The sequence below is a fragment of the Pelmatolapia mariae genome, linkage group LG15 (genome assembly GCF_036321145.2).
Source record: "Pelmatolapia mariae isolate MD_Pm_ZW linkage group LG15, Pm_UMD_F_2, whole genome shotgun sequence".
Lineage (NCBI taxonomy): Eukaryota > Metazoa > Chordata > Actinopteri > Cichliformes > Cichlidae > Pelmatolapia > Pelmatolapia mariae.
This window is the reverse complement of record NC_086240.1, coordinates 12253538-12278550: the sequence shown is the minus strand read 5'-3', so window position 1 is coordinate 12278550 and position 25013 is coordinate 12253538. Positions and strand designations below refer to the sequence as shown.

Here is a 25013-nt window from a genome sequence, read left to right as displayed (position 1 = left end):
ATGAAGTAAATTGTTAAATTATATTCTGATGGACGAACACATTGTTCCAAGAGCAATACCAACATAATATTTTGCTTGGATTTCTTGGTTGGATTTCTTATGTATTATCATATATGAGGTTTGTTATTGTTACACAATGGAAAGACTTGTTTTTGCACAATTCAATTCAGTTTTATTTATATAGCACCAATTCACAGCAACAGTTGCCTCAAGGTGCTTTATATTGTAAAACCTATAATATTAGAAAGAAAAAAGAAACAATTACACAACCACCTACGAAAAAGCATTTGGCAACAGAGGGAAGGAAAAACTCCCTTTTAATAGAAAGACAGCTTCAGCAGGGTCAGCATTGTGCCAAAAAGTGATCAACTGTCATAAGCTAATTTCCGGTATTTGTGAAGAATTGCCTGTATTTAAACTGTTGTAAATACTTGTTAGCTTATAAGTTGTCAAACATGTGTCAAATATATCTCTCATGAATAATATCGAGACATTTTGAGTCAGAAAGAACATCCCAATCGCAAATTAGAAGCTGCAAACAGTTTTTGGCAAAGTCAGTTGTAAATATCCTTCATTTACCTAGCTAAAAAGACATTAAATGTGTGTTTTTTAAGAGAGAGATGCCCAAGAGGGCAGAAGAAACTGCAACATATACAACATAATAGTTCTATCAGTAAATTAAGTGGCCAAAAGGACCGGATTGATTATAATGTTGGTACAATAATGCAGAGTTGTACAGATATTTGCAAAACAGGCAGTTTCTTTATTTGATATATAACTCTGTATTTTATGCAATATATTTTGTCACATATGCCAGTTGACACTATATGTATTTATTGCTTTTAACAGGTTTCATGGTAACATCCACACAAACTGTACAGGGTAATACTGACTGTGTAACAGATTAAAGAAGCAAAGAAAAGCACGAGATCTGCGATGATTGAATCCCTTACTGGGCTGATGTCTCCAGCTGGCTTATGGTCATTATTGTTGTAAGCTGGTTAAAGTTTTTCAGACTTGCTTTGCTAATTGTTTCCAGGCAACATGCAAAACCCCTAAGACTGATGTAATGAGTCCCCATCTGTCCCACTGTGACGCTGTGGCTCAGACCTTTCTTGCTGATTACGGTACAACTAAAAATAGCTGCCAGGTCTAAGGCAATTAGTACTGCTTTAACTGCTTCCTCATCAACAAAGCTCTCTGACACTTGAAATAAGGCACCTTTAAGTATGTTTGCTCCTCAAATGGCACAACAAACAACAAGGGGGAAGGAGTAAAGTGAAGATGAGTGCAGATCACCAGCTTTTGGTATTCTGTATAAACAAATGTCTGTGATTGTTAATCTACTTTACCTGTTCAGTCTGTGGTTTTCTTTTGTGACTCTGATTGAATTGAACTGTAAACTTGTTTACACCTAACAAGGAGTTAGTCCACTACGGGCAAAACCTCAGAATATAATTAGCATTACGACTAACATTTCTGGCTACACACTAATGAGATAACTAAAGCTAAACCAGCAACAGAACAGACCTAACAGCCTGACTGTGTGCCAAGGATCGCGCATATGTTGTACACTGAGCTATTTCTGTCCGTTGAAGTGTAGCTCTGACACGTGTGTGAAGTTCTGGCAGTTGTACAAACCTCTTTAACGTAAGGAAGTGTACAGGTCAGCAGGGGTCAAAGCATTACAGAGAGTACTCTAAAGTAGCATTTCACTGACATTTTACTATTTTCATCAACCACAGAAATCTGTTGAGAACGTAGCCTGCTTCTCAGAATACTGTTTGTCTCCAACTAAGAAGCCTGATATCCAGAGACTGAGGCATCATCATACCAAGCCCTTAACTCAAGTCCTTGAATTCTCTCTATGGCGGTGAAAAGTTCAAATGTTTTAGTATTTTATTAGGAATTTTATTTCTCAGCATGTCTAAAAAGATAGGCTGAGACCTATCCTTCACCCAGTAGGCCTGGCTGCATTAGACTAGTGTGTTAACTATGTTGCTCTACTCTTGCGTCTAAAATACACTAATTACTATCAGTTACAAGTGCTTACTGAAACGGCAACTTCATGAACCCATTTTGTTTTGGCGTCAGGATAAGTATACCTACTGCCCACTCACAAACAGCAGCTTGAAAACAAACAGATGTCGAGCAATACTTTGAGAAGGCGGCCACTTTTCTCAATGGATCTCCCCACCCCCAAAGATTGAGGGCTCATATGGCATAGCGAACCCAGTTCCTTATTACAAGTACCTGAATGTTTCACCTATAAGGTGAAAATAGTTGTCATCAGCAGGCAGCATAGGACCTCAGCACACACACTGCTTCAGGTAAGCCACCAGTATTTGCATCGATTTCACATGCTGTTTACATGCTTCCATGCTCAGACCTCAAGGCTATTGCTTCAAAAGCTGTACAAGCACCTAATCAAACGGTTTGGACTCACAACCTGCACTATGGCCATATCTTGCAGAGCATTTGAATAATTAAATGTAATTAAATTCATTTAAATGTTATTCAAAACTAACACCACAGAAAACACTGATGGCACAGTAGGGCTAAAAGATCCCGAGGAGTGAATGGCAGCACCAAGTTTTGACAAGGTGCCAGATAAAGTAACGTGTTAAATGTTCACTTCCTAATATTTTTCATGCAATGTTAAACTTAAAGTGAAAGAGTGATTATGGACGATAACAAGCTTTAAAATGTCTAAAAAAACTGATCTTGACTCAGTGCTTCCACCAACTGGTAGAATGAAAGACTATTGGAAAGCAGGATGCCCCATCCGCAGCTGGAAAATGCATCAAACACATAGCATCCACATTTAATTTCTTTAAAAGATTTTTTCTATATCTAAACGGAAAAGGTAAGATTAGGGAGCCTTTATCAGTCCCACTGTTGGTAAATTGACAGAAATTTACAAGGCAATTGCATAAGAAATTGCATAAGAAATAAGAAAGGTAGTGTATCCTCCAGTGGAGTCCAGCACTGAATAGAAAACCGTTTGATGAGTTGATTTAAACACTGTATGGCATTTGAATTTGTATTCAGATTATTTGTATTGGCATCTTCTCTGGAGACAAAAAGCCAATATTTGTCATGTACAATGACTAACAGTGTCCTCTTGACTTTTATAATCTTACCAGCTGCTTTGCAACATCAGTAACATTCACTAGACTAAATTAAATTAGGTTATTAGATTAAGTAACTTTACGCCTAGCACTGTATGTTTTTTTCTGTACTCCAATAAATCTGTATTATTTCTTATTATGTTTTCAGAATCTTACCCAATAGAGCTTTGTTTAAATATTATGTTTTTCCCTCTCAGTATTTATCCAGTGATGCAAAGGCAGGGGCAGGTCCTGTGTGAATTGTACATGTTCTAACATGACTAAAGGCTCAATCGAGTGGTGGGTTGTCACCATCTTTACGGCTAGCCAGGAGCAACTGCTCTGCTAGCCGTTTGGCTTAACTAAGTAAATGATGTCCCAGCGTAGCTAAACTTTAGTTAAGTTGTCCGCCGTTACCTGTCCGTATGCCCCATACTTTTGGGATTTAATTGTTTTTTAATTCATGGTAAGCAAAATATGTTTTCCGACATTAATAAATTCCGGGGGGCTAACGATGTAGTTAGCCACGTTAACGTTAGCATACTTAGCTAGGAGCTGGATACAGTTATGCCTACATTTGAATCGTAGGAGTTAGGCTTGTTACACCTAGGAGCGACAAGTTCGTGTCTAAACTTAAAAGAAATCAAGGAAATGTACTGGAGTGCTGTAGAAGAAAATGGTTGTTGAATGGGAATGCTAACGTGTTATTATTTAACCGGTAACTCTTGATTTCACATTTCTGTCCAGATGCTGGAGGATAATTTCACCATATTCTTGTCACTGGCTAGGAAAACGATGAGGGAAAATGATAGGTTCGGATATACTCGGTGTTAGCAGTAAATATTAGTGCTTCCGCTAATTTGGGCATTCCAACTTCAGCAGGCCGAAGACAATCCAGCGGCTTTCCTGATTTTCGAAGCAGTGGTGGAGATTCAGCTCAGGACTTAAGTACCACCCATCTGCCCTTGTCTTGGATCCTGGAAAAGCAACGCCTCCTTGTGACTGATATTCAGCATGTCAGGTGCGTTAACGGCAAGCTATTTTACACCTGCTCCATCACTGCCTAGAGTAATAAATCATGTCCTCCACATGAAGTTGAACCAAAAAAAGGAGCCCAAAATGCATACACCAATAAACATACACTCCACGATGAATATGGGCTCAAAATGTGGTCATAAATATTTTGTACTTGTAAATCAGGATTTGTATGTGTAAAAAGAATTTGTGTGTGTGTAAAAAAGATTTGTATGTGTAAAAAAGATTTGTGTGTGCGTAAAAAAGATTTGTATGTGTAAAAAAGATTTGTGTGTGCGTAAAAAAGATTTGTGTGTGGACTTAGCCAAAAACCCCCTGCAAGTTACACGTACGAATTTTGACCCTATTTTTCTTCCTTTCATCTGATTGGTCAATGTCATGTCAATCACAAATGTAATAATCCAATCAGAGAACAGATGGGTTTGGCTGTCGGAGGGGCACTTTTTTGAAATGCAGGTCCTTGAAGGGTAATACAGTTTGAAGCTGGAGGATCTCTATATAAATATCCGATAGCAGCTAGGTCCGCTAATTTTCAGCAATTTTCAGTTGTGGTATGTCAGTGGTTAGAAATACCATCATTACTTTAGGATTAGTTTAACACAAAGTCAGGGCTGACCCGGGACCATTGCTGTGAGTCACAGTGCGCAGCATAAAAGTCCTTTCACATCGGACGCAGGATGTGCTGCTAATGCTAACTGCTAACTAAAAGCAAAGGATCCAGAATTTGTTGCGCTGGCTGCTGGGCTCTGTGGGTTTTTGCAGCAGCTCTACCTGTACTAGCTGCACCTGCTCCTTGTCGTTTCTATCTCTGACTTTATGTCCTCTACAAGAGTTTGTTTTTTGTTTTTTTGCTAGTTCTTCAAATGTTCAATAAAAACATCTATGCTAATTCATAAGGAAGAAAGCTTTGTAATGAAGACTGTCATTTCCAAAACACTGCCCGCCCCCCGCGGTCCGCAGCGCTGTTGAAAAGGCTGTGGAAGTCCCTGTATTAAGCACATAGACCTGTGACACAAAAATCACCAAACTCAGACGACCACAGACTGTTTTCCTTCGTGGTGATGAAGGAAAACGCTGGGTTGGCATGTAAAAGGGCATTTATTCCCTTCAAAGACTTGCAGTTCAAAAAAAGCGTCCCTCCGACAGCCAAACCCATCTGTTCTCTGATTGGATTGTTACATTTGTGATTGACATGACATTGACCAATCAGATGAAAGGAAGAAAAATAGGGTCAAAATTCGTACGTGTAACTTGCAGGGGGTTTTTGGCTAAGTCCACACACAAATCTTTTTTACGCACACACAAATCTTTTTTACGCACACACAAATCTTTTTTTACGCACACACAAATCTTTTTTACACATACAAATCTTTTTTACACACACACAAATTCTTTTTACACATACAAATCCTGATTTACAAGTACAAAATATTTATGACCACATTTTGAGCCCATAGATGAACCACTGCTATCAGATAGAAGGAATGTTTTTGTTATAGAAGCTTCCCATTGTTGTTTCTCGGCTGGATGATCTATCTGGTCCTGAAGCCAAGTGTGTGAACTTGCACCAAAAATCCCCTGCAGACCTTTTGCCCGTGCTGGCATCCATAGCTGACATCCATGGCTGCATTCCTTGAATCTCAAGCCCACTCACTGAATGGCTATCCCACAGTGCCCCTTTTGCCCTGCTTCTCTCCACCCTACTCTTTCTTTCTCCCTCTCTCGCCCAGCGAGCAGTCCCGGCTGGATAGTGGGGTCCATTGTGTCAGTGAGATGTTTATTAATGAGAGGGATGCACACGGAGCAGAGCTGCTATAGAAGGACTAATCACTAATCTCTTCGTTAATGCGGACAACCTGTGTATGCAGTGGCATACATTACAAGGAAGCTGTGTGACAAGGACATACAAGCCGGTGTTCAGTGGGGTGTCTTGGTGAAGTTTATTTTTATTTTAAAGTTTTTGGAGAAGTTTTGTTTCTAGGCTTGAGTGTTTGTGTTGGGATGGAAGTTTAGCTTTTATGTGTAGGTGCAGAAACCAAGTTCTGTTAAACAAGAAACCAAGTTTTGTTTATATTATATACGTTTGGATTTAGGAAGAAAGGTTTTTGTATCTATGAAAGGAGTAGTGTTTGTCTGAGTGTGTGTGTGTGTGTCTGTTGCCTACCATGCCTTTGCCTCCGCCTGATGTCCCGGCCACTCAGAGGCTGGCACTGGACTGTCGTACCCTTCTGGACCATCGCGTTGGCAAGGGTAAGTGACAACATCACCTCCCCTGTGGTCTTTGGGACCCTGCTTAGTGTCGCTGAATAGCTGGTTTTTACCATACTTCCCAAATTCACATTACTTAAAAATAAATCATTGTGAAAATGGAAACTATTATTTGGCGTCTGCCTCTCTCAAAGTTGCTTGAGATTGTTCACAGTTAATAATACAAGGTGCTGCTAAACAGTGTTACCCAGTTACCAAGGCAGATTTTATTTATTACTACAGTCAGTTTATTGCCAACCTCAATTAATTGTACAACTGCTGATTTCATTGGCAATCAATGGTGCACTTTTGAGAATTGCAGAACTGAGCTTGATTGATGGATCTTTGCATTCTAAAACCCTGTGAGCTGCTACTATTTTACATAAGAGAGAAACACCTAACATGTTGTTATTTTAGATGTTTAGTTCATTATAAGATCGTCTTAGAAGACTGTGAAAACTGTGAACCAGAGAGACTGAGCACTTAATACATATTAAGTGCGCATTTGAGCTTTTATGAGTGCACTGCAGTATTGTGAGGTTTCTGATCAAACCGCTGCGAATTTGTGCATTAGAACAAATTACATGATGATCGTATCTCTTTTTAATGGCTTTGTGGTAATAGTTATAAAAACGTAGGATTCATTTAAAAGTTCTGCTTTTGTGGCGCATTCATGTTGCTCTGGTGATGAGCTTTGCCATTCGTGAGATGGAAGCGAGCACTGTTGCATAGAGCAGGGCGATATGACCAAAAATATTTATCACGATATACATTTGAAAATTTGCGATAATGATATAACTGACGATATAATTGGCTGTCTGAGTGGTGTCCCAGAAACGATGTGGGCTTCATAGATAATTGGCAAACCTTCTGGAGGAAACCTGGTCTTGTTAGGAGAGACGGCATCCATCCCACTTTGGATGGAGCAGCTCTCATTTCTAGAAATATGGACAAATTTATTAAACCCCCCAAAATCTGACTATCCAGAGTTGGGACCAGGAAGCAGAGTTGCAGTCTTACGCGCCTCTCTGCAGCTTCTCTCCTCCTGCTACCCCCCCAAAAAACCATCTCCATTGAGACTGTGTCAGCTCCCAAACAGACAAAAAACAAACCAAAAACCAGCAATAAAAAACTTAAACATAAAAAATCAAAAAGAAAGAACAATACAGAATCCACATCTGAACCAAAGAGTAAAACAGTGAAATGTGGATTATTAAATATTAGGTCTCTCTCCTCCAAGTCTCTGTTAGTACATGACTTAATAATTGACCAACAAATCGATTTACTCTGCCTTACAGAAACCTGGTTGCAGCAGGATGATTATGTTAGTTTAAATGAATCAACACCCCCGAATCATTCTAACTACCAGAAACCTCGAAGCACAGGCCGAGGGGGCGGTGTGGCAGCAATTTTTCACACCAGTCTATTAATTAACGAAAGACCAAGACAGACTTTTAATTCATTTGAAAGCCTGATGCTTAGCCTTGTCCACCCCAGCTGTAAAACTCAGAAACCAGTCTTACTTGTTATCATCTATCGTCCACCTGGGCCTTACACAGAGTTTCTCTCTGATTTCTCAGACTTTTTATCTGATTTAGTGCTCAACTCAGATAAAATAATTATTGTGGGTGATTTTAACATCCATGTAGATGCTAAAAATGACAGCCTCAAAATTGCATTTAATCTGTTATTAGACTCAATTGGCTTCTCTCAAAATGTAAAAGAACCCACCCACCACTTTAATCACACTCTAGATCTTGTTTTAACATATGGCATAGAAACTGAACATTTAACAGTGTTTCCTGAAAACCCTCTGCTGTCTGATCATTTCCTGATAACATTTACATTTACAATAATTGATTACACAGCAGTGGAGAGTAGACTTTATCAAACTAGATGTCTTTCTGAAAGTGCTGTAACTAAGTTTAAGAATATAATCCACCCACTGTTATCATCTTCAATGCCCTGTACCAACATAGAGCAGAGCAGCTATCTGAACGCTACTCCAACAGAGGTCGATTATCTTGTTAATAATTTTACCTCCTCACTACGTACGACTCTGGATACTGTAGCTCCAGTGAAAACTAAGGTCTCAAATCAGAAGTACCTGACTCCGTGGTATAATTCTCAAACACGTAGCCTAAAGCAGATAACTCGTAAGCTGGAGAGGAAATGGCGTGTCACAAATTTAGAGGATCATCATTTAGCCTGGAGAAATAGTTTGCTGCTTTATAAGAAAGCCCTCCGCAAAGCCAGAACATCTTACTATTCGTCACTGATTGAAGAAAATAAGAACAACCCCAGGTTTCTCTTCAGCACTGTAGCCAGGCTGACAAAAAGTCAGAGCTCTACTGAGCCAACCATCCCTTTAACGTTAACTAGTAATGACTTCATGAACTTCTTCAGAAATAAAATTTTTATCATTAGAGAAAAAATTACCAATAATCATCCCACAGATGTAATATTATCTACAGCTACTTTTAGTACCATTGATGTTAAGTTAGACTCTTTTTCTCCAATCGATCTTTCTGAGTTAACTTCAATAATTACTTCCTCCAAACCATCAACGTGTCTTTTAGACCCCATTCCTACAAAACTGCTCAAAGAAGTCCTGCCATTAATTAATTCTTCAATCTTAAATATGATCAATCTATCTCTAATAATTGGCTATGTACCACAGGCCTTCAAGGTGGCTGTAGTTAAACCCTTACTTAAAAAGCAATCTCTAGACCCAGCTGTCTTAGCTAATTACAGGCCAATCTCCAACCTTCCTTTCATATCAAAAATCCTTGAAAGAGTAGTTGTCAAACAGCTAACAGATCATCTGCAGAGGAATGGCTTATTTGAAGAGTTTCAGTCAGGTTTCAGAGCTCATCACAGCACAGAAACAGCTTTAGTGAAGGTTACAAATGATCTTCTTATGGCCTCTGACAGTGGACTCATCTCCGTGCTTGTCCTGCTAGACCTCAGTGCAGCGTTTGATACTGTCGACCATAATATCCTATTAGAGCGATTAGAACATGCTGTAGGTATTACAGGTACTGCACTGCAGTGGTTTGTATCATATCTATCTAATAGACTCCAATTTGTTCAAGTAAATGGAGAGTCTTCTTCACATGCTGAGGTTAATTATGGAGTTCCACAGGGTTCAGTGCTAGGACCAATTCTATTTACATTATACATGCTTCCCCTAGGTAGCATCATTAGAAGACATAGCATAAATTTTCACTGCTATGCAGATGATACGCAGCTCTATCTATCCATGAAGCCAGGTAACACACACCAATTAGTTAAACTGCAGGAATGTCTTAAAGACATAAAGACCTGGATGGCCGCTAACTTCCTGCTTCTTAATTCAGATAAAACTGAGGTTATTGTACTCGGCCCTGAAAATCTTAGAAATATGGTATCTAAGCAGATCCTTACTCTGGATGGCATTACCTTGGCCTCCAGTAATGCTGTGAGGAACCTTGGAGTCATTTTTGACCAGGACATGTCCTTCAAGGCACATATTAAACAAATATGTAAGACTGCTTTCTTCCATTTGCGCAACATCTCTAAAATTAGAAATATCCTGTCTCAGAGTGATGCTGAAAAACTAGTTCATGCCTTCATTACTTCCAGGCTGGACTACTGTAACTCATTATTATCAGGATGTCCTAAAAACTCCCTGAAAAGTCTTCAGTTAATCCAAAATGCTGCAGCAAGAGTACTGACAGGGACTAGAAAGAGAGAGCATATTTCTCCTGTTTTGGCTTCCCTTCATTGGCTTCCTGTTAAATCCAGAATTGAATTCAAAATCCTGCTCCTCACATACAAGGTCTTAAATAATCAGGCCCCATCTTATCTTAATGACCTTGTAGTACCATATCACCCTATTAGAGCACTTCGCTCTCGCTCTGCAGGCTTACTTGTTGTTCCTAGAGTATTTAAAAGTAGAATGGGAGGGAGAGCCTTCAGTTTTCAGGCCCCTCTTCTGTGGAACCAGCTTCCAGTTTGGATTCAGGAGACAGACACTATCTCTACTTTCAAGGTTAGGCTTAAAACTTTCCTTTTTGCTAAAGCATATAGTTAGGGCTGGACCAGGTGACCCTGAATCCTCCCTTAGTTATGCTGCAATAGACGTAGGCTGCCGGGGATTCCCATGATGCATTGAGTTTTTCCTTTCCAGTCACCTTCTCACTCACTATGTGTTAATAGACCTCTCTGCATCGAATCATATCTGTTATTAATCTCTGTCTCTCTTCCACAGCATGTCTTTCATCCTGTTTTCCTTCTTTCACCCCAACCGGTCGCAGCAGATGGCCGCCCCTCCCTGAGCCTGGTTCTGCCGGAGGTTTCTTCCTGTTAAAAGGGAGTTTTTCCTTCCCACTGTCGCCAAAGTGCTTGCTCATAGGGGGTCATATGATATGATTGTTGGGTTTTTCTCTTTTTCTCTGTATTTATTATTGTGCTATCTACTGTACAAAATAAAGCGCCTTGAGGCGACTTTTGTTGTGATTTGGCGCTATATAAATAAAATTGAATTGAATTGAATTGAATTGAATTGAATTGAATTGAATTGAATTGAACTAGACAAATTACTTTACAACTCCACAACTTTATTAGTGCAAAAAAAAAACAAAACATCAATGCATTTTCACTTAAACAAGCAGCTGTTTTTTATGTGCATTAAAGTTATATAAAAATGTAACAGTGCAAATGCTAATTCCTTGCTGACAGTTTAATCAAAAGGCATTTCCAGTGGAAATTGGCCGACATATCCTCAGCATAACCATGTATAATATCCACAAAACTTAAAAAGAGGTTATACACACACAATACGGTAATATTATGTTGAAGCACAGTACGCATCACTCCGCGAGGCTCCTGACTACGTTAGCCGTAATGCTCCGACAATCCATCAAGCGGTGCGGGTTCGTAGCTTAGCAAAGTCGTACTAAAACATTTGACAGATTTTCGAGCGCCGTGTAACACATAAAATCGTTTCGAGGTCAGTAAACACAACCAGAATTCATACATAAGGCACACGGGATTATAAGGGGCACTGCTGATTTTCAGAAAAATCAAAGGATTGATTTTAAGTGTGCCGTATTTTCCAAAAAACACGGTAATAACGACGGCCCGCTAGCATGCTCTACCAAAAATAGTGCTTTGGTGTGTATTTGACGGACAAAAGCTAAACCAGTTCCACCACTGAAGTTGCAGCATTTTTACAAACCAATTCTGGTTCATCCGTTTCATTCAACGATCCGCTTTCGCCCTTCTCATTCTCCGTCGCCGCCGTGCTTTTTCCGCCATGTGCATATGAAAACAAAGGCACTGCGCATGCGTGTTTTACCCATATTCAATCGCGATATTTCATTTTCTTATCGTTGCCCAACATTATACCGGTATTACCATGAATGGTATGATATGGCCCAGCCCTACTGTTGAATTTATCTGCTGTTTTTTTTTTTCTTTTTAGAAAATGAAACCTGGAAGAGAAAACGTAAACTCTCACTTCATTAGAAGGAATGGTTATTTGCTTTTGTTTATGCAAATATCAGTACACATGGTTATGTAATCGCACATTTCCTACTGTAAGGAAGTGTGGCAGAAGGTTGCATAAGTGCAGAAGGAAAAGCTGAATTTAAGTAAAGCGGAAAAGAGGGGAAGATTAATGATGAGAGGAGGGCAAGAGTGATGCTGGCAGGGGGTGGAGAGAGGGAGACAAGAGGGTTGTGTGGGAAGGAGGTATTCTCCCTTTTCATCTTTGTGGTGCACATTTCGCTCTTATTCTGTCACTCCTTGCCTTTTTTTTCCCTCTGCAATTGAGAGCTAGATTATAAGTGAGTTTGGTGTGCTTGTGTGCACGCTTGCATGTCAAAATCTGCACTGCCCCCGTTGAGAAGGAGCACTGTTGCAGAAGAATGGGAAAATCCAAGGTCATCACGGCACGCTTTCCTCTGACGTTGCCTCTCAGCCCCTTTTTGTGCGCAAGTGTGTGAATGACTGTGTGTGTGCCTGCATGGCAGGGAGACTGTGTGTGTGCGTGTGTAACTCATAGCAGCGAGCCAGCCTCTGCACCAATCACGGTGCACATTCATATGCCTTTTAGCTCCAAGCACACGTGCAGACATTTATCCCAGGGTGAGCGGTGCGTGTGTTTGTGTGCATTTTCAGTGCCTCTAGGCACAGCAGTGTGTCTGCATGAGGAACTGAAGCTGCATTAAGAAAACATAAACGGCCGTAGTGAGCGACTTCCACATCACGACTAATGTACGGTAAGGTTAACAATCCTTTTTCCATTGCGTATTGGTCTGTGCATTCTGGGCTGTGTAAACATGTGAGTAATATCAGGCATCCGCCGTTTAGCCTGTTTTCCTACATTCTACAAAGACGTTTCCTTCTCGGCTTTCTTGCGATAAAAAGCAGTTCTGACTAGAGTGTAGCAGCTCCTGAAAGCGCGTTATGAGAACTTGGACACTTAAAAGGATACTCACTGTTACATTACAGTAATAGATTACTCGGGGACTCTGCTTTGAAGATGTTTATATTTGGTAATAGACACTTATTTACTCCTAACTATCACTGATAATGTTTCCTTCTGTTATAGTTGGTGTTAACAGGGTGTGTTCTCTGTCAGTGTATTATGTATTTGCTAACTCTGGTTAACTTTGGGTGTTTGTGTTATAACCTTGTGTTCATATATTTATGATTCTTCAGTATTTTAGATACTATGCGTTAAGTTATGTTTCTTTAAAAACAGAAAAGCTCTGATAAGATCATTTTTAGATTCGATGAAATCCCCCAGATGGTTTTTGACATTTATTTTGGCTCTGATGTTACTGGGGCATGTTGATATATAGTTAATTGATTAGTGTTAATTAAAAATGTAGCCAGCTTTGCTTTGAATTGCAGACTGTTGATGGAGTAAGGTTTTGGTTTGGAGTGGATTTTTAACACAGGCGCTTCAAACTGAAGGCTGTACAGTGTGCTCAGCTTATAGCGTCTGTGCAGGTTTAAGTGATTCATAGTGTGTTGGACCAGGCTTGTGTTATATAGATTTGTTGGCAGCGGGGTCTGGGCATCAGTGTGTTGGTCGGATTACACCAGCCATGTTTGCTTCCACCCACACTGATCGAATGTGTGCTGTGAATCTGGCTCATGGCTTAATTGGCTGAAAAACTGATGTATATGATGTTTTCCTTATGAAATTCCATATGCAAGATATATTTTCCAGTACCTCAAACATACCTAAGCGATATGGTGGGCAGGTATGGTGGAGTGTTATGGTTATATATAAGCAGGACATTTGAGTAGTTTTCATGTCATCCCCAAATATTTTTATTCCCTGTCAGACTTCCCAAAAGGCTGTCACCCTCTCCTCTATGATATGTACTCTGCTCCTCTCCTCATCTGCTGTACAGTATTCCCAAACTCAGTGACAGCGTCTGTGGATACTGGTTAGCTGTTGAAATGGGCTTGCTCATTATTTGTTATTTGCTTACGCTCTCCTCGTTTCTCGTTTGCTCTCCATGTTGCCAGATTCTGCTGTGTGCTTGCATTTCTTTGTGTGAGTACAACGTTTGAAGATGTTTGCTGATGTAAAAATAGCAGGACTTTGTCTCTCTCCCCCCTCCCTCTTATGTAATGACACCCCTGAAGGGCAGCTTGCTTTGTAACCCTCATGAGAAGTGATGTGTTTCTTGGGGAAGTATGTATATTTACAGCAAGGTCACTGTATGCCTGTGTGTCAGCGTTGGCCTTCCAAACCACCGCTTTGCATGACCCTAGGTGAAGGTGAGGTCTGAATATGCACCTGCAGTTCTGTTTCCCAAGTATACGCACACCTCCATACACACAGGCAGATATTAAGTGTGTTAAATATTGTTGTTGCTGGGTGCCAGGACTGTATTTATTCTCTCTTATCCACCATGTGACTTCAGGCACAACAGAGCAGATTTGGGACAGCAGGTGCAGATGACACTGCAAGATGCGTAAAGCGTCATGCACCACCTTGTGCATTCACATGTATGTTTTTGTAGCATCCTTTGAGATAATTTCTTTTGTTTTAGGCAATATTTATTTTTTTATTTAGCACTAGTGTCTACAGCTGATACGTGGGACCCACAGTGCAGTTATTAACACCTCATGGTGTTTGTGTAAGTGGGTGGAGGATTTTTTTCCTTTTTTCTGTTTTTTTTTTAATTGTTATTATCATGCAAAAACATGTCTTCTGTAGCTATGTATTTTTGCTTGCCTCTATTTTTCTCACTTCCGCGTGCAGTTTTTTCCTCCCTTCTCTCCATTTCTCTCTCACCCTAATGTGGAAATGTTAAGCTGATATCCTGGGGGAAATGGAGAGTGTAATCTGTTAATGTACCGGCCCATTGTTACGAGGATAAAAATAGATTGCGATTGGCTGGCTTCTTCCTGTGGCCATTTGAAGGATGGAGACCCCCCACCCCCCCACCCTTACATGTGTGTATACCCACTCATAACTTCATGCTGGAAGATTGTGTAGCTTAACATCCAATTAGTAGCGATAGATGTTCACCTTGTCGTTGTATTAGTGTTAGATCTACAAGTGATTTATTGTTCCTGTGTTTCAAGCTCGTCAGTGTGTTGCTCACAGTGTTTGCTGTGTAGGTTTTATTCCTTATTTGAGTCTGTGTGGAGGAGCTCTGTGTCCAGCCCATAAATGTGTTGTCACCTTGCAGCGCAGAGTGGGTGGATGTCGTGAGACCCCCTGCTTTGTGCTTTTCACCACTGTCGACCAAATCATTGTGCACCCACTTTGTTTTGCCTTCTAAGTTTTTTTTCTCCCTAACTAACCCATCATTAGCAGAAGCACAAAACAGCCCTCATTCCTTATAACAGAAACTGAGCACAACTCTGAAACATCACAGGAATTTCTGTGCCAGTGAATCAGCTGGAGAAATTTCCTCAGAGAAGTGGTATTGCAGTACACACATTACAATTAGAGTGCAAGCAGAATATGTAAATGTTTTAAATGGCGGTAGTTTAATTTTGTGTTATAAAGACCTGTGGGTGTAATCGGCCCCTTTGAGCCACTTTCATCAAGTTTGTTGAGTTGTAGAAACAAATATGCTGTTTGGTGTCGTTACAAAAAACTGTTCAGCTGTCAGTTGATCTAACACTGAGGTAAAGAGAACTGGTTACAATTTTTTAAAAAGGAGGGAAAAGGCAGGATATATCCAAATGCTGCACCACAAGTGTGTGAAATAGCATGCAAATATATTACATAATTTAGTTTATTTAGAAATGACTTTCCCAAAAAAAATTTATGTGCAGCTGACAGAGAGGACAGGACAGATTTGTCCTGGACAGAGCAGATGCAATAAGTAGCACTAATCTGTGACTCATTCAGCACATCTCATTTCACCTCCCCCATCACACTCCCATCTCTGTATGTCTTTCTCTCATTCTCCTGCCCATTCTCTGTCTGTCCGGTACCCTTTCTTCTCGAGACTGGGGACCCACTGTATTTTTTTTATTAATTCAGTGTTGACTCCTACACTCATGCCCTGAGCCAATACAGCAAGGATGTGAACAGGAGGTGGATGGAGTTTAGGTGGGTGCAGGAAGGGAGGGAGAGTTGCAGAGGCCTCATTAGGCCTCTGAAGTGATAGAGGAAAGAGAAGAAGTGCTACGAGTAGACTCACACTTCTCTGAGATGAGCACAGGGATGACAACTCCTACCAAGTTCAACATAACTTTTAGAGAGCAGACATGAGTCTTGAAAAACGTGCTTTTAGTACTCAAGGTGATAACTTTATTAAAAGGTCTTTTAGGGACATCTTATCTGTTCTTGCAGCTGCCTTGCCAGGCGTGGGTCACTGATATTGTAGCAGAAGGCTACTAAATGTTGATACACAGCCTTGTTGCTCGGTCTAAATGACGATCTCTATAGCAGCAGTGCTCAGAAGTCTAAATAGTCTCAACACTCATTTTCTTTTCTTTCTTTTTTTTTTTTTAAATACTGGGAATTAATTTAAAATGTTAAATGTGTGTTTGTTTTCAAAAGTTGGTTGGCCAAAAAAGCAAGATAAGACAAAGTGTGTGAAAATATTTAGTTTTTAATTTTTCTGTTGTTATACTATGTGACTCTGTTTGTGCTTGTGCTTTGAAAAAAAACCCCTCATGCATGCACATCTCTTGGAAATAAATCATTTTCCACCTAAAACTTTGCTTTTGTCTTGAGAAGGGAACAGGGTTAGGGATAGCATCAGTGACTCAGGCGCATTGGCTGATGTTTGTTTCCTTGATTTTTACAGTTTGATGATTTATTGTTGAGGGTGGACTGTGCATTTTGTTATTTTTGCCACCTGTTGTGCCAATTAAGCGCTAGATTGGATAGTCCTGTTTCTGTGGGAGTGCAGGTGTCTCACATTTCAGGCTTGAAAGGTGTCCATTTATAATTAACTTTGTTAATGCATGACCTCTTCTCATACATTTCTGACTTCCAGCAACTTCTTGTGATGGGAAGTTAAGAAAAGTTCAGTTTTTCAAGCAGCAACACATGTCCCAATGAAGACGATTGCTTACACAATTAGGTATCATTTCCTGTCATGATTGTACTAACAAAGACACTAGGGATGAGGGAAAAAATTGATACAACATGGTATTGCGATATCGTGTGTGGTTATATTGTGGGTGTTACACACTCATGGTTTGATATCAGTGTTTGATATTTACCAAGTAATATCTTAATACGTTACTATACAGATATGACTCGTTATGAACAAATATTGAAGAGTGCATAAAATCTTTACATTTCCTGTCTTTGTCTTAATAGATATGTTGCTAACACCAATGCATGGTGATTATAATCACTTACCATTTATTTAACAAGGGGAAATGTTGTCACGTCCAAATAAATAGGCTTTTCTTATTTATTGGATTTCACAAAGTATTTTGCAAGTCATATTTGTCAGTTCTGGCATAGCGTGAGCAGTGTTGATGATGGTGTTGTTAGAAGAACAGAAAATAGCTTTTTTTGGTAGTAGTTTAAAAAAAATGTATTACCTTGGTGTTGAGTTGGGAGATGGTCTGTAAATGGAATGGAAGCCATTATTGCAAAGGTGTAGCAAATAGACCGCTAATAATGTTGTCTGTGTGCTCAGAATGGTTTTTTTACTGCCATTTCATGAGACGTTGCTCAGTCTGTGTAACAGCAGCGACAATAATGATTAATAAACCACTTTTTAATTTAAGTTAAGAAAAGGGAAGAAGATGACGTTGGGAGAAAGGAAGGGCAGATGAAAATCTTTCTTAGTGCACTGATTTTCTTTTCTTTTAATAAACGTTAAATACCTCCTGTCTCTATTTGTGTCAGAGAACCATTCATTACTTGCCTGCAATGCTGACTGCATTATGACCTACTTTTTTCGTCCAGCTTTATGACTCTAAAATTCACACGGTGAGTTTAAAGGAAGTAAGATGGGGGGGGAAAATGCACGTATGCTTCAAAGGTAAAAGCGTAATTTGGGAATTTTGGAGGGTGTCCCTTTTTCATTTTCACAGGGCCCCCCTTATGACTCATCACTGCTGAATTCCCTCAACCAATCATGTCAGCTCTCTGCCTCTCTGCCTGGCTTGCTTTCTCCTCAGTGCAAAGTCAGAAAAAAATCACTGTTCACAGTTCGTACTTCGTGCTGCATCATTCTCTTTTTAAGGCTGTCTTGACTGAGAGAAAGCGAGGTGTGTGTGTGTGTGTGCGTGTGCGTGTGTGTGCCTGTTTCATCTCAGTGGCATTGCTGTCACTGTAATTGTCTGGTGACCACATTCCTTCCATATGTTGGTGTCCTGAAGTGTCTTTGCACAGAATCGCCTTGATTTGACATGTGTTTTGTGACATAAAGGTTCGGTTTGATAAATCTTTTTAATGCTAAAAACAAAAGTTTGAGTGAATATGTCATACCCGTACTGCATGACGCAGGCGTATTGTGTGTGTATAGGAATTTCTTTAAAAGCTGACATGAAGTCACCTTCTACTGTACACATTTTTTTTTTATTTGTCTCAGGCTATATGCATTTGTAAGTTCATGCGTTTATATTTATGTATGCTGCTAAATTAATGATATTACAGCCTGACTATTGTCAGTTGACAAAAATGAACAAATCCATTTTGTCCATTTTCCTGGCTGCAGTTGTGTTTTTTTTTCTTGCTGACAGGTCAGTTTGACTTCTGTTAAAGTTAATGTTTATTTTCTGTAACTTATTTTTCTCCAGCATTCAACCATTACTTCTGTTGTGAGAGCAATAATGTGAAGTCATTAGTTGCTGAACTGGAATGACTTTTTTATTGCCCATTTGTTGCAGTGTTCATTGAATCGGTACCGAAATGTGGCTGATTTGAGACTACCTCATTACTTTGGCTGACAGAGTGCAGACTAATACTACTACCAGAAAAAGAAAAAAGGAAAAAGACCTGATTTATTGTATTTCTATCAGTCATACTGCACAAGCCTAATTGAGCACTTCTCTCTTGTTTTTGTTTTTCCTCTCCATTTTCTCCTTCCTCAGGGGTTTGTGGCTGTTGCGGGGCACTCAGGCCTCGGTACAAGAGACTGGTAGACAACATCTTCCCAGAAGATCCAGAGGTGAGAAGTGACTCTTTCTGTTTTTTTATTAATACCTCATGTTGTTCTCTTTCATGTTCAAAGTCAAATACCATTCTTCTACATAGTGTAGAGTTACATATAGAAATCACTTGGCGCTTTCGTATCTGTGGATAAAAAATAACTGGGGTCATTGTACATTAAGGATAAAAATTGAGCTTTTCCAGGTTTAGCTGGTAGGATCCATCTGTGGTCGCTTTGCTTGCAAATATAAATAGTTATGACAATTTATATTTAGGAGGATTTATATTGAGCTACATAACTGCCTTCTTCAAAGCTCATTTTTCCTACCATTTTTCTGATTTACTGAGATCTGATGCAGATGACTCATAAAGGGAATTAATCTGGGCTGAGACGAAGAAGCTGATTTGCTCTTCATTGCTGCCTCAATGCTGCTGCAGTAACCCACTTTACCTTTTAGATCTATGGTCTGCAGTACAGGGGCATGCTTATACTTAACTCTTTTTCCCCCCCTGCTTTTTGTCTCTGTGCACCTGCTTATTGTGCTCCAAAATGAAACCTGCAGTGGCTGAGTCTGTAACTAATGGTGCTCCAGCAGATTAGGCATAATTAAGACGTCCGATAATGTTGACTCGAAATTGTGTCACATCGTGTGAGCATGTGAATGTGTGTATATATGCATTTATGGAAATACTTGATGGTAAAGAAGTTAAATATAGCAATGTATTCTTAGGTTTGTATGTATATGTTTTCTTTTTTACTTGTCTTCGCTAAAAAATAAATTTGGAAAAGAATTGAGGTCCTATTTAATTTGTAAATGTGCAGTGGCTGGGTAGTGAAACTGGAAAATTCTGAAATGTAGCGACCAAAAAAAGGTACTAATTTCACTGGTGCTTTTTCTGTCTTCTCTTAAAAATTGTGTTGATGGTTTGGATGAGAAGCCACGTTTGTAGCTAAACTTAACAGTCAAACTGGTTATTGGTCATTAAACTAATTTCAAGAAGATGGTAGTTGGTAGCGCCTTCTTCGTACACAGGTATGACGGCAGATGTGCTCTCTTAGATGAGAATTCAGATATATAAAAACAATGACTGCACCCTGTTTTTGTGCATGCTGTGACATTACCACTTAGGCACTTACATTAAAAGGGGCATTGTTATTGTTCATCCTGCTAAAATGTGTCCCTTGGTTAGAGACACATCCCCAGCTAACTGTGAGTGAGTTGTTTTGAACATATTTTGATGTGCTATTTTTTTGTGCGTGTAAATGGCAAATTATATGCATAACTTATAACAATAAAAGGAACATTTATGTACAGGATGCTTGGATTGTATAAGTAGTTCCGCTGGTGCTCATGTCTTCATCACAAGATTTATCATTTTACAGAGAGTTACCCATTTTCATTTATACAGTGTCTATGAAAATAACTTTTTTTTCCTGTTAATACGGGTACAATATTGAGAAAAACAAAGTACACCTTCTTCCAGTTCTAAGGTTTTATGTATCAAGACAATAAAAATCATGTTGTCTTAAGTTTTGGAAATTTGCTAACACAAAGCAAAGAAAGAAAGACACCAGCAATTACCTTGGAGAAGTAATGAGAATGAAGCCATTTGCCAACAGTTGGAACTTCATCATTCTACAGGGAGAAAGATTATTCGCAAGTGGAAAGCTTTCAGGGTGGTTTCCAATCTTGTCAGCAGTGGATATCCCATCATCTCAAAGTCAGACTGTGCAATGCTCAGAGTAACTGACCCCCCCCCCCCGACATCTCAGACTCTAGCAAATTTAAATGTTAAAGTTCACGACAGTACAATTAGTAAAAGGTTGAACAAGTATGGCTTGTTTGGCAGGGTTACCAGGAAAAAGCTTGGTAACCCTCTCTAAAAAGGACATGACAGAACAGCTTATGTTTGCGGAACTGGATGTGAACAAACCATGAGACTTCTGGGACATGACCTTTGGACAGACAAGACCAAAATCAAGATGTTTGGCAAAACCAAATGCAGCATATCAGCACAAACACCTCATACCAACTATCAAGTGCAGTGGTGGAGGGGTGAAGATTTTGGCTTGTTTTGCGGCCAAAGGACCTCTGCAGCAGTCATTGAGTCAACCATGAACTATAGTATAGCAACTAAGTATTCTAGAGTCGAATATGAGGCCATATGTCTGACAGCTAAAGCTTGAATAAAACTGGGTCGTTCATCAGGACAATACTCTCAAGCACAGCAGCAAATCTGCAGCAGAATGGAGGAAAAGGAAAAGAATCAAGGTGTTGCAGTAGCCCAGTATAAGTTCAAAGCTCAACCTGATTGAAATGTTTTGATGGGACCATAACAGATCTGCGCTTTTATAAAGACAAGTGGGCCAAAATTCTTCCATAAGGTTGTCAGAGACTAAAAACAGCTGTGACTTTTAAAAGCTACAGAAACATGGGGTGTACTCTTTTTTATAACACACCGCTCGTGTCACTCCTTTCTTTTTCTTTTTTTGGTCTTGTCCGAATGTAAGTGAGATCTCAGTGGACTGTTGGTGTTTTTAGCTCTCTCTTCCCCCAGACCAAACTGAAGAGCAGTAAAGTAGGTCAAGGGGAAAAGTAGGAGTTAAAACCTGATGATCTAGTTATACTCGTTGATTTGGGGTTTTTAGAAATGAATAGATTTATATTTGTCACTAAACACACACAGTTGCATTACAGAAATATTTCTGGAACAACAATTTTATAAATTATTATCCCCCTTGACATAAAAAAAAGCTGTAAAAGTAAACCGAGCCAAAGCCTGTTAGTGAACATTAACCCATGTATATATATCCCATCTGACAACTTTCTTTTTTTTTTTAAATTCTGGGTTAACTGATCCTTTGGATTATTGCAAAGTGTCCCACTTTTGCCGTCTCCCTCTGTCACCCACCTAGGATGGTCTGGTCAAGGCCAACATGGAAAAGCTGACATTCTACGCCTTGTCAGCTCCAGAGAAGCTGGACCGTATCGGAGCCTACCTGTCTGAGAGACTGTCAAGGGATGTGGCTCGGCATAGATACGGGTGAGCTTCAACTGTAGTCTCTTAAACATTTGCTGTTTGTGCATCTTTTGTGTTTATTCTTTGCCACATATCAATTTATTTAAATCTAGCACAACTGAAGCTGTAACATAAAAATTCTGGGAAGATTTTGAGGTGGCTTTGCTGTTGGTAATAGGAAAAGTGGTGCTTGTAATATCCTTTCATCAAAGAGATTTGTTCTGATCTCTGCACAAGATCTGAGCTTATCAAAGCGCTTAAGACTGTGCTGTAAAAATCCTTCTTTGTATTCTGTGTGCGTGTTCTTGACCCTGTTTCTTCGTTACATTCGAAACTCACTGTCACTATGTTCGCAATATAACCAACAAGACATGGAGGAAAATTGGTCTGTTTTTAATAAAAAGAACACGATTGGTTTGGGTTATGCGGTGTGATGTGTTTGTTCAGTCTGCACTTACTTTATATTCCAGTGAAGTTGTTTTTCTCTGAGCACCCTGCAATGATTCTCACAAATGCAAACAGCCTGTACAGATTATATTTACACTTGGCAGAGTCCAGCTGAATATGCTCAGTATGCCTGTCTCCAGAGTTTGTCTGGGAAAGCTTATCTTATTTTGATTTCTTGCAGGCACAGACTACATTTATCTGCAGGGTTAAAGTGACTCTCTTTTCTCTCTTTTGCCATTCCAGGTATGTGTGCATAGCCATGGAAGCCCTGGACCAGCTGCTGATGGCATGTCACTGCCAAAGCATCAACCTGTTTGTGGAGAGCTTTCTGAAGATGGTGCGCAAGCTTCTGGAGTCAGACAAACCCAGCCTGCAGATCCTAGGAACCAACTCAGTGAGTTTCCAGGATTTCACTATTGAATTATATCAGTTGATGACTCCCATTGTTTATAATGAACCACCAAAAACAAACAAACATTCAAAAAAAGAAGACTGGTAGTTGCATTTCTCTGTCAATTTTGCTTTGTGGAAAAATAGGTTTGCATACTTGTCTTATATCTACAACAGAATTAAGTGCCTGTAATATAAAATAGTAAAAGTATGGAAAACAAATCAAGGGGTGCAATGTTGCTGGATGTTAGTCCTTGCATTCAGATTATATTATTGGATTTTAAACATAGACACTTCTTTAGTTGATTACAATTTAATAATCAAGAAAACTTGCCTAGCTATAATGTGTTCTATCTTTTCAGACACAAGTGGGCTGTTTTAGTGATATAAATTTACAGAAATGCTCTCACACCCAAGCTGTTGGCTGTTAATGTGTCTTAGTTTCTAAGCTTTCCTGCTGCAGCAAATACTGCCCATTTGAGTGGATTTAGAGGTATTATCTGAAATTGACAGGGTGCATTTACTTTGCATTTACTTCCCTAACGCGATGGTAAAAGCCGAAAGATGTTAACCTTGAGAGAATACTGTGTTGAGAAAGATCAGAGCTCAGGGACGGAGTGGTAGGCAGAGAGAAGTGATGAGTATCTTCTGATGTGGACAGCAGCTATCAGCACTGTCTGCTGGGTCAGGAGAGGACACGTAAAGGAAACCAGATTAGCTTTAGACTATATGGCCGCTGCTCTGCAGTCATCTGTGCAGGCTGATGAGACATGCTAGCCTCTCGCTGTCATTCTGTCTTGCACACATTTATAAACACAAAACACAAATACAAAGCCTGATGCATTCAGCAAGTAAAAGAAATTTACATATACACAGAAAATAAAATTATATAATGTGTGTGTGTGTGTGTGTGTGTGTGTGTGTGTGTCTGTATGTAGAGCACATGCCTATGGGACAAAATCAGGCCCTTCTTAAAATTTAATCTGGCTGCCAGGTTGTAGCTGTGACCTGCATAGCCCTGTGCACACGACAAACTAAACAGACCTCCTCTGCACTTGCAAGTTAAAAAGCTGCATATGGTAGAATGTAATAAAATGGAAAATTTAATCTAAAGACAGTTTCAAGTGAGGCCAGAGACTGAGTAGCTTACCTCTTTACTGAGTTTAAAAAGGCCCATGTATTAATTTATCGTGAGACAATTTCTGTTACCAAATAATATAATTTGCAATGTCATTTGATGTTTGAATTCACACACCAGCAAAGACATGAAGACACAGAACAGAGGATTCAGAAAGTCACTGAACTGAAAAGTGCTTTGAAACTCCTCCATGATATGTTTTGAGTACAATCTCAAAGTGATGAGGCTTGAAAGGGAAGTCTAAACTGTATGGCGCAGGTAAACTGTGCAATCAAAGATCTTTTCTTTATTATTTTAATTAAACTTCCTATCCACCTGTCAAGCTGTGGTCTTCAGACCTGTGAACTAATCTAGGTAAGACACCCTGACATATGTGCAAAAACAAAATAAAAGTTTTATTGCATCAGGATGTATTTTGTTGTATTAAATGTGCTCAGTACTGCCAGTAGGTGTCAAATTCAGGCTTGTGAAACAGGTTTTTGTTAGTTGGCTGTATGGTACCGTTCTTATAGAGCCATAAAGCTGCGTCCACACTCATCACACAAGGCTTTGTGACTAAAGGCTGGTCAATTGTGGACATTCCTGGTTCTGGTTGCCTAGGTAACTATAATTTATTTACTACGAGGTCGTATGTCACTCATTGGTAGCAGCTTCAGTCACTCCTCTGGGAATAAAAATGTTTATCTCTGTGCCCCCCTCTTTTCACACACACACACGCTTTGCATCTCCAGAGGTTGTTTTGCCTGTAGTTGCTTGAAGTCGCCAAATGCCCTTGACTTTCTGTGACGCCTCCAGTGTGGACATTGCTTGAGATCTTCAGTTGTTCATTCAAGACTATATTCCAGTACATAAATGACGCTATACCTCTGCATGGTATACTAAGCACGAGGGCCCCGAGCATGTAAAATTTCCTGCCCTAGTCCTGTGTGAATCACACATAAGTGACACCATGTGTACAAACTGTAAACTACATTGAATTGACATAAATTACACAAATATTAAGACCAGCCAAAACCATGAGCAGCTGCCATAC

General features: G+C 39.6%; 1 protein-coding gene across 2 annotated transcripts in view; it reads left to right on the top strand.

Moving 5' to 3' along the window:
* The first annotated feature begins 5935 nt into the window (after positions 1-5935).
* Positions 5936-25013, top strand: part of LOC134643829 (protein EFR3 homolog B) — a 32884-nt gene continuing 13806 nt past the window's right edge. The window contains exons 1-4 of one of the 2 annotated variants that reach the window (XM_063496410.1): positions 5936-6395; positions 18927-19003; positions 21902-22029; positions 22696-22846. In XM_063496410.1, the coding sequence (XP_063352480.1) occupies positions 6311-6395; positions 18927-19003; positions 21902-22029; positions 22696-22846 (441 nt within the window). In that variant the 5' untranslated portion in view covers positions 5936-6310. The remainder of the gene's footprint in view (positions 6396-18926; positions 19004-21901; positions 22030-22695; positions 22847-25013) is intronic. The other variant, XM_063496409.1, reaches the window with a different exon arrangement.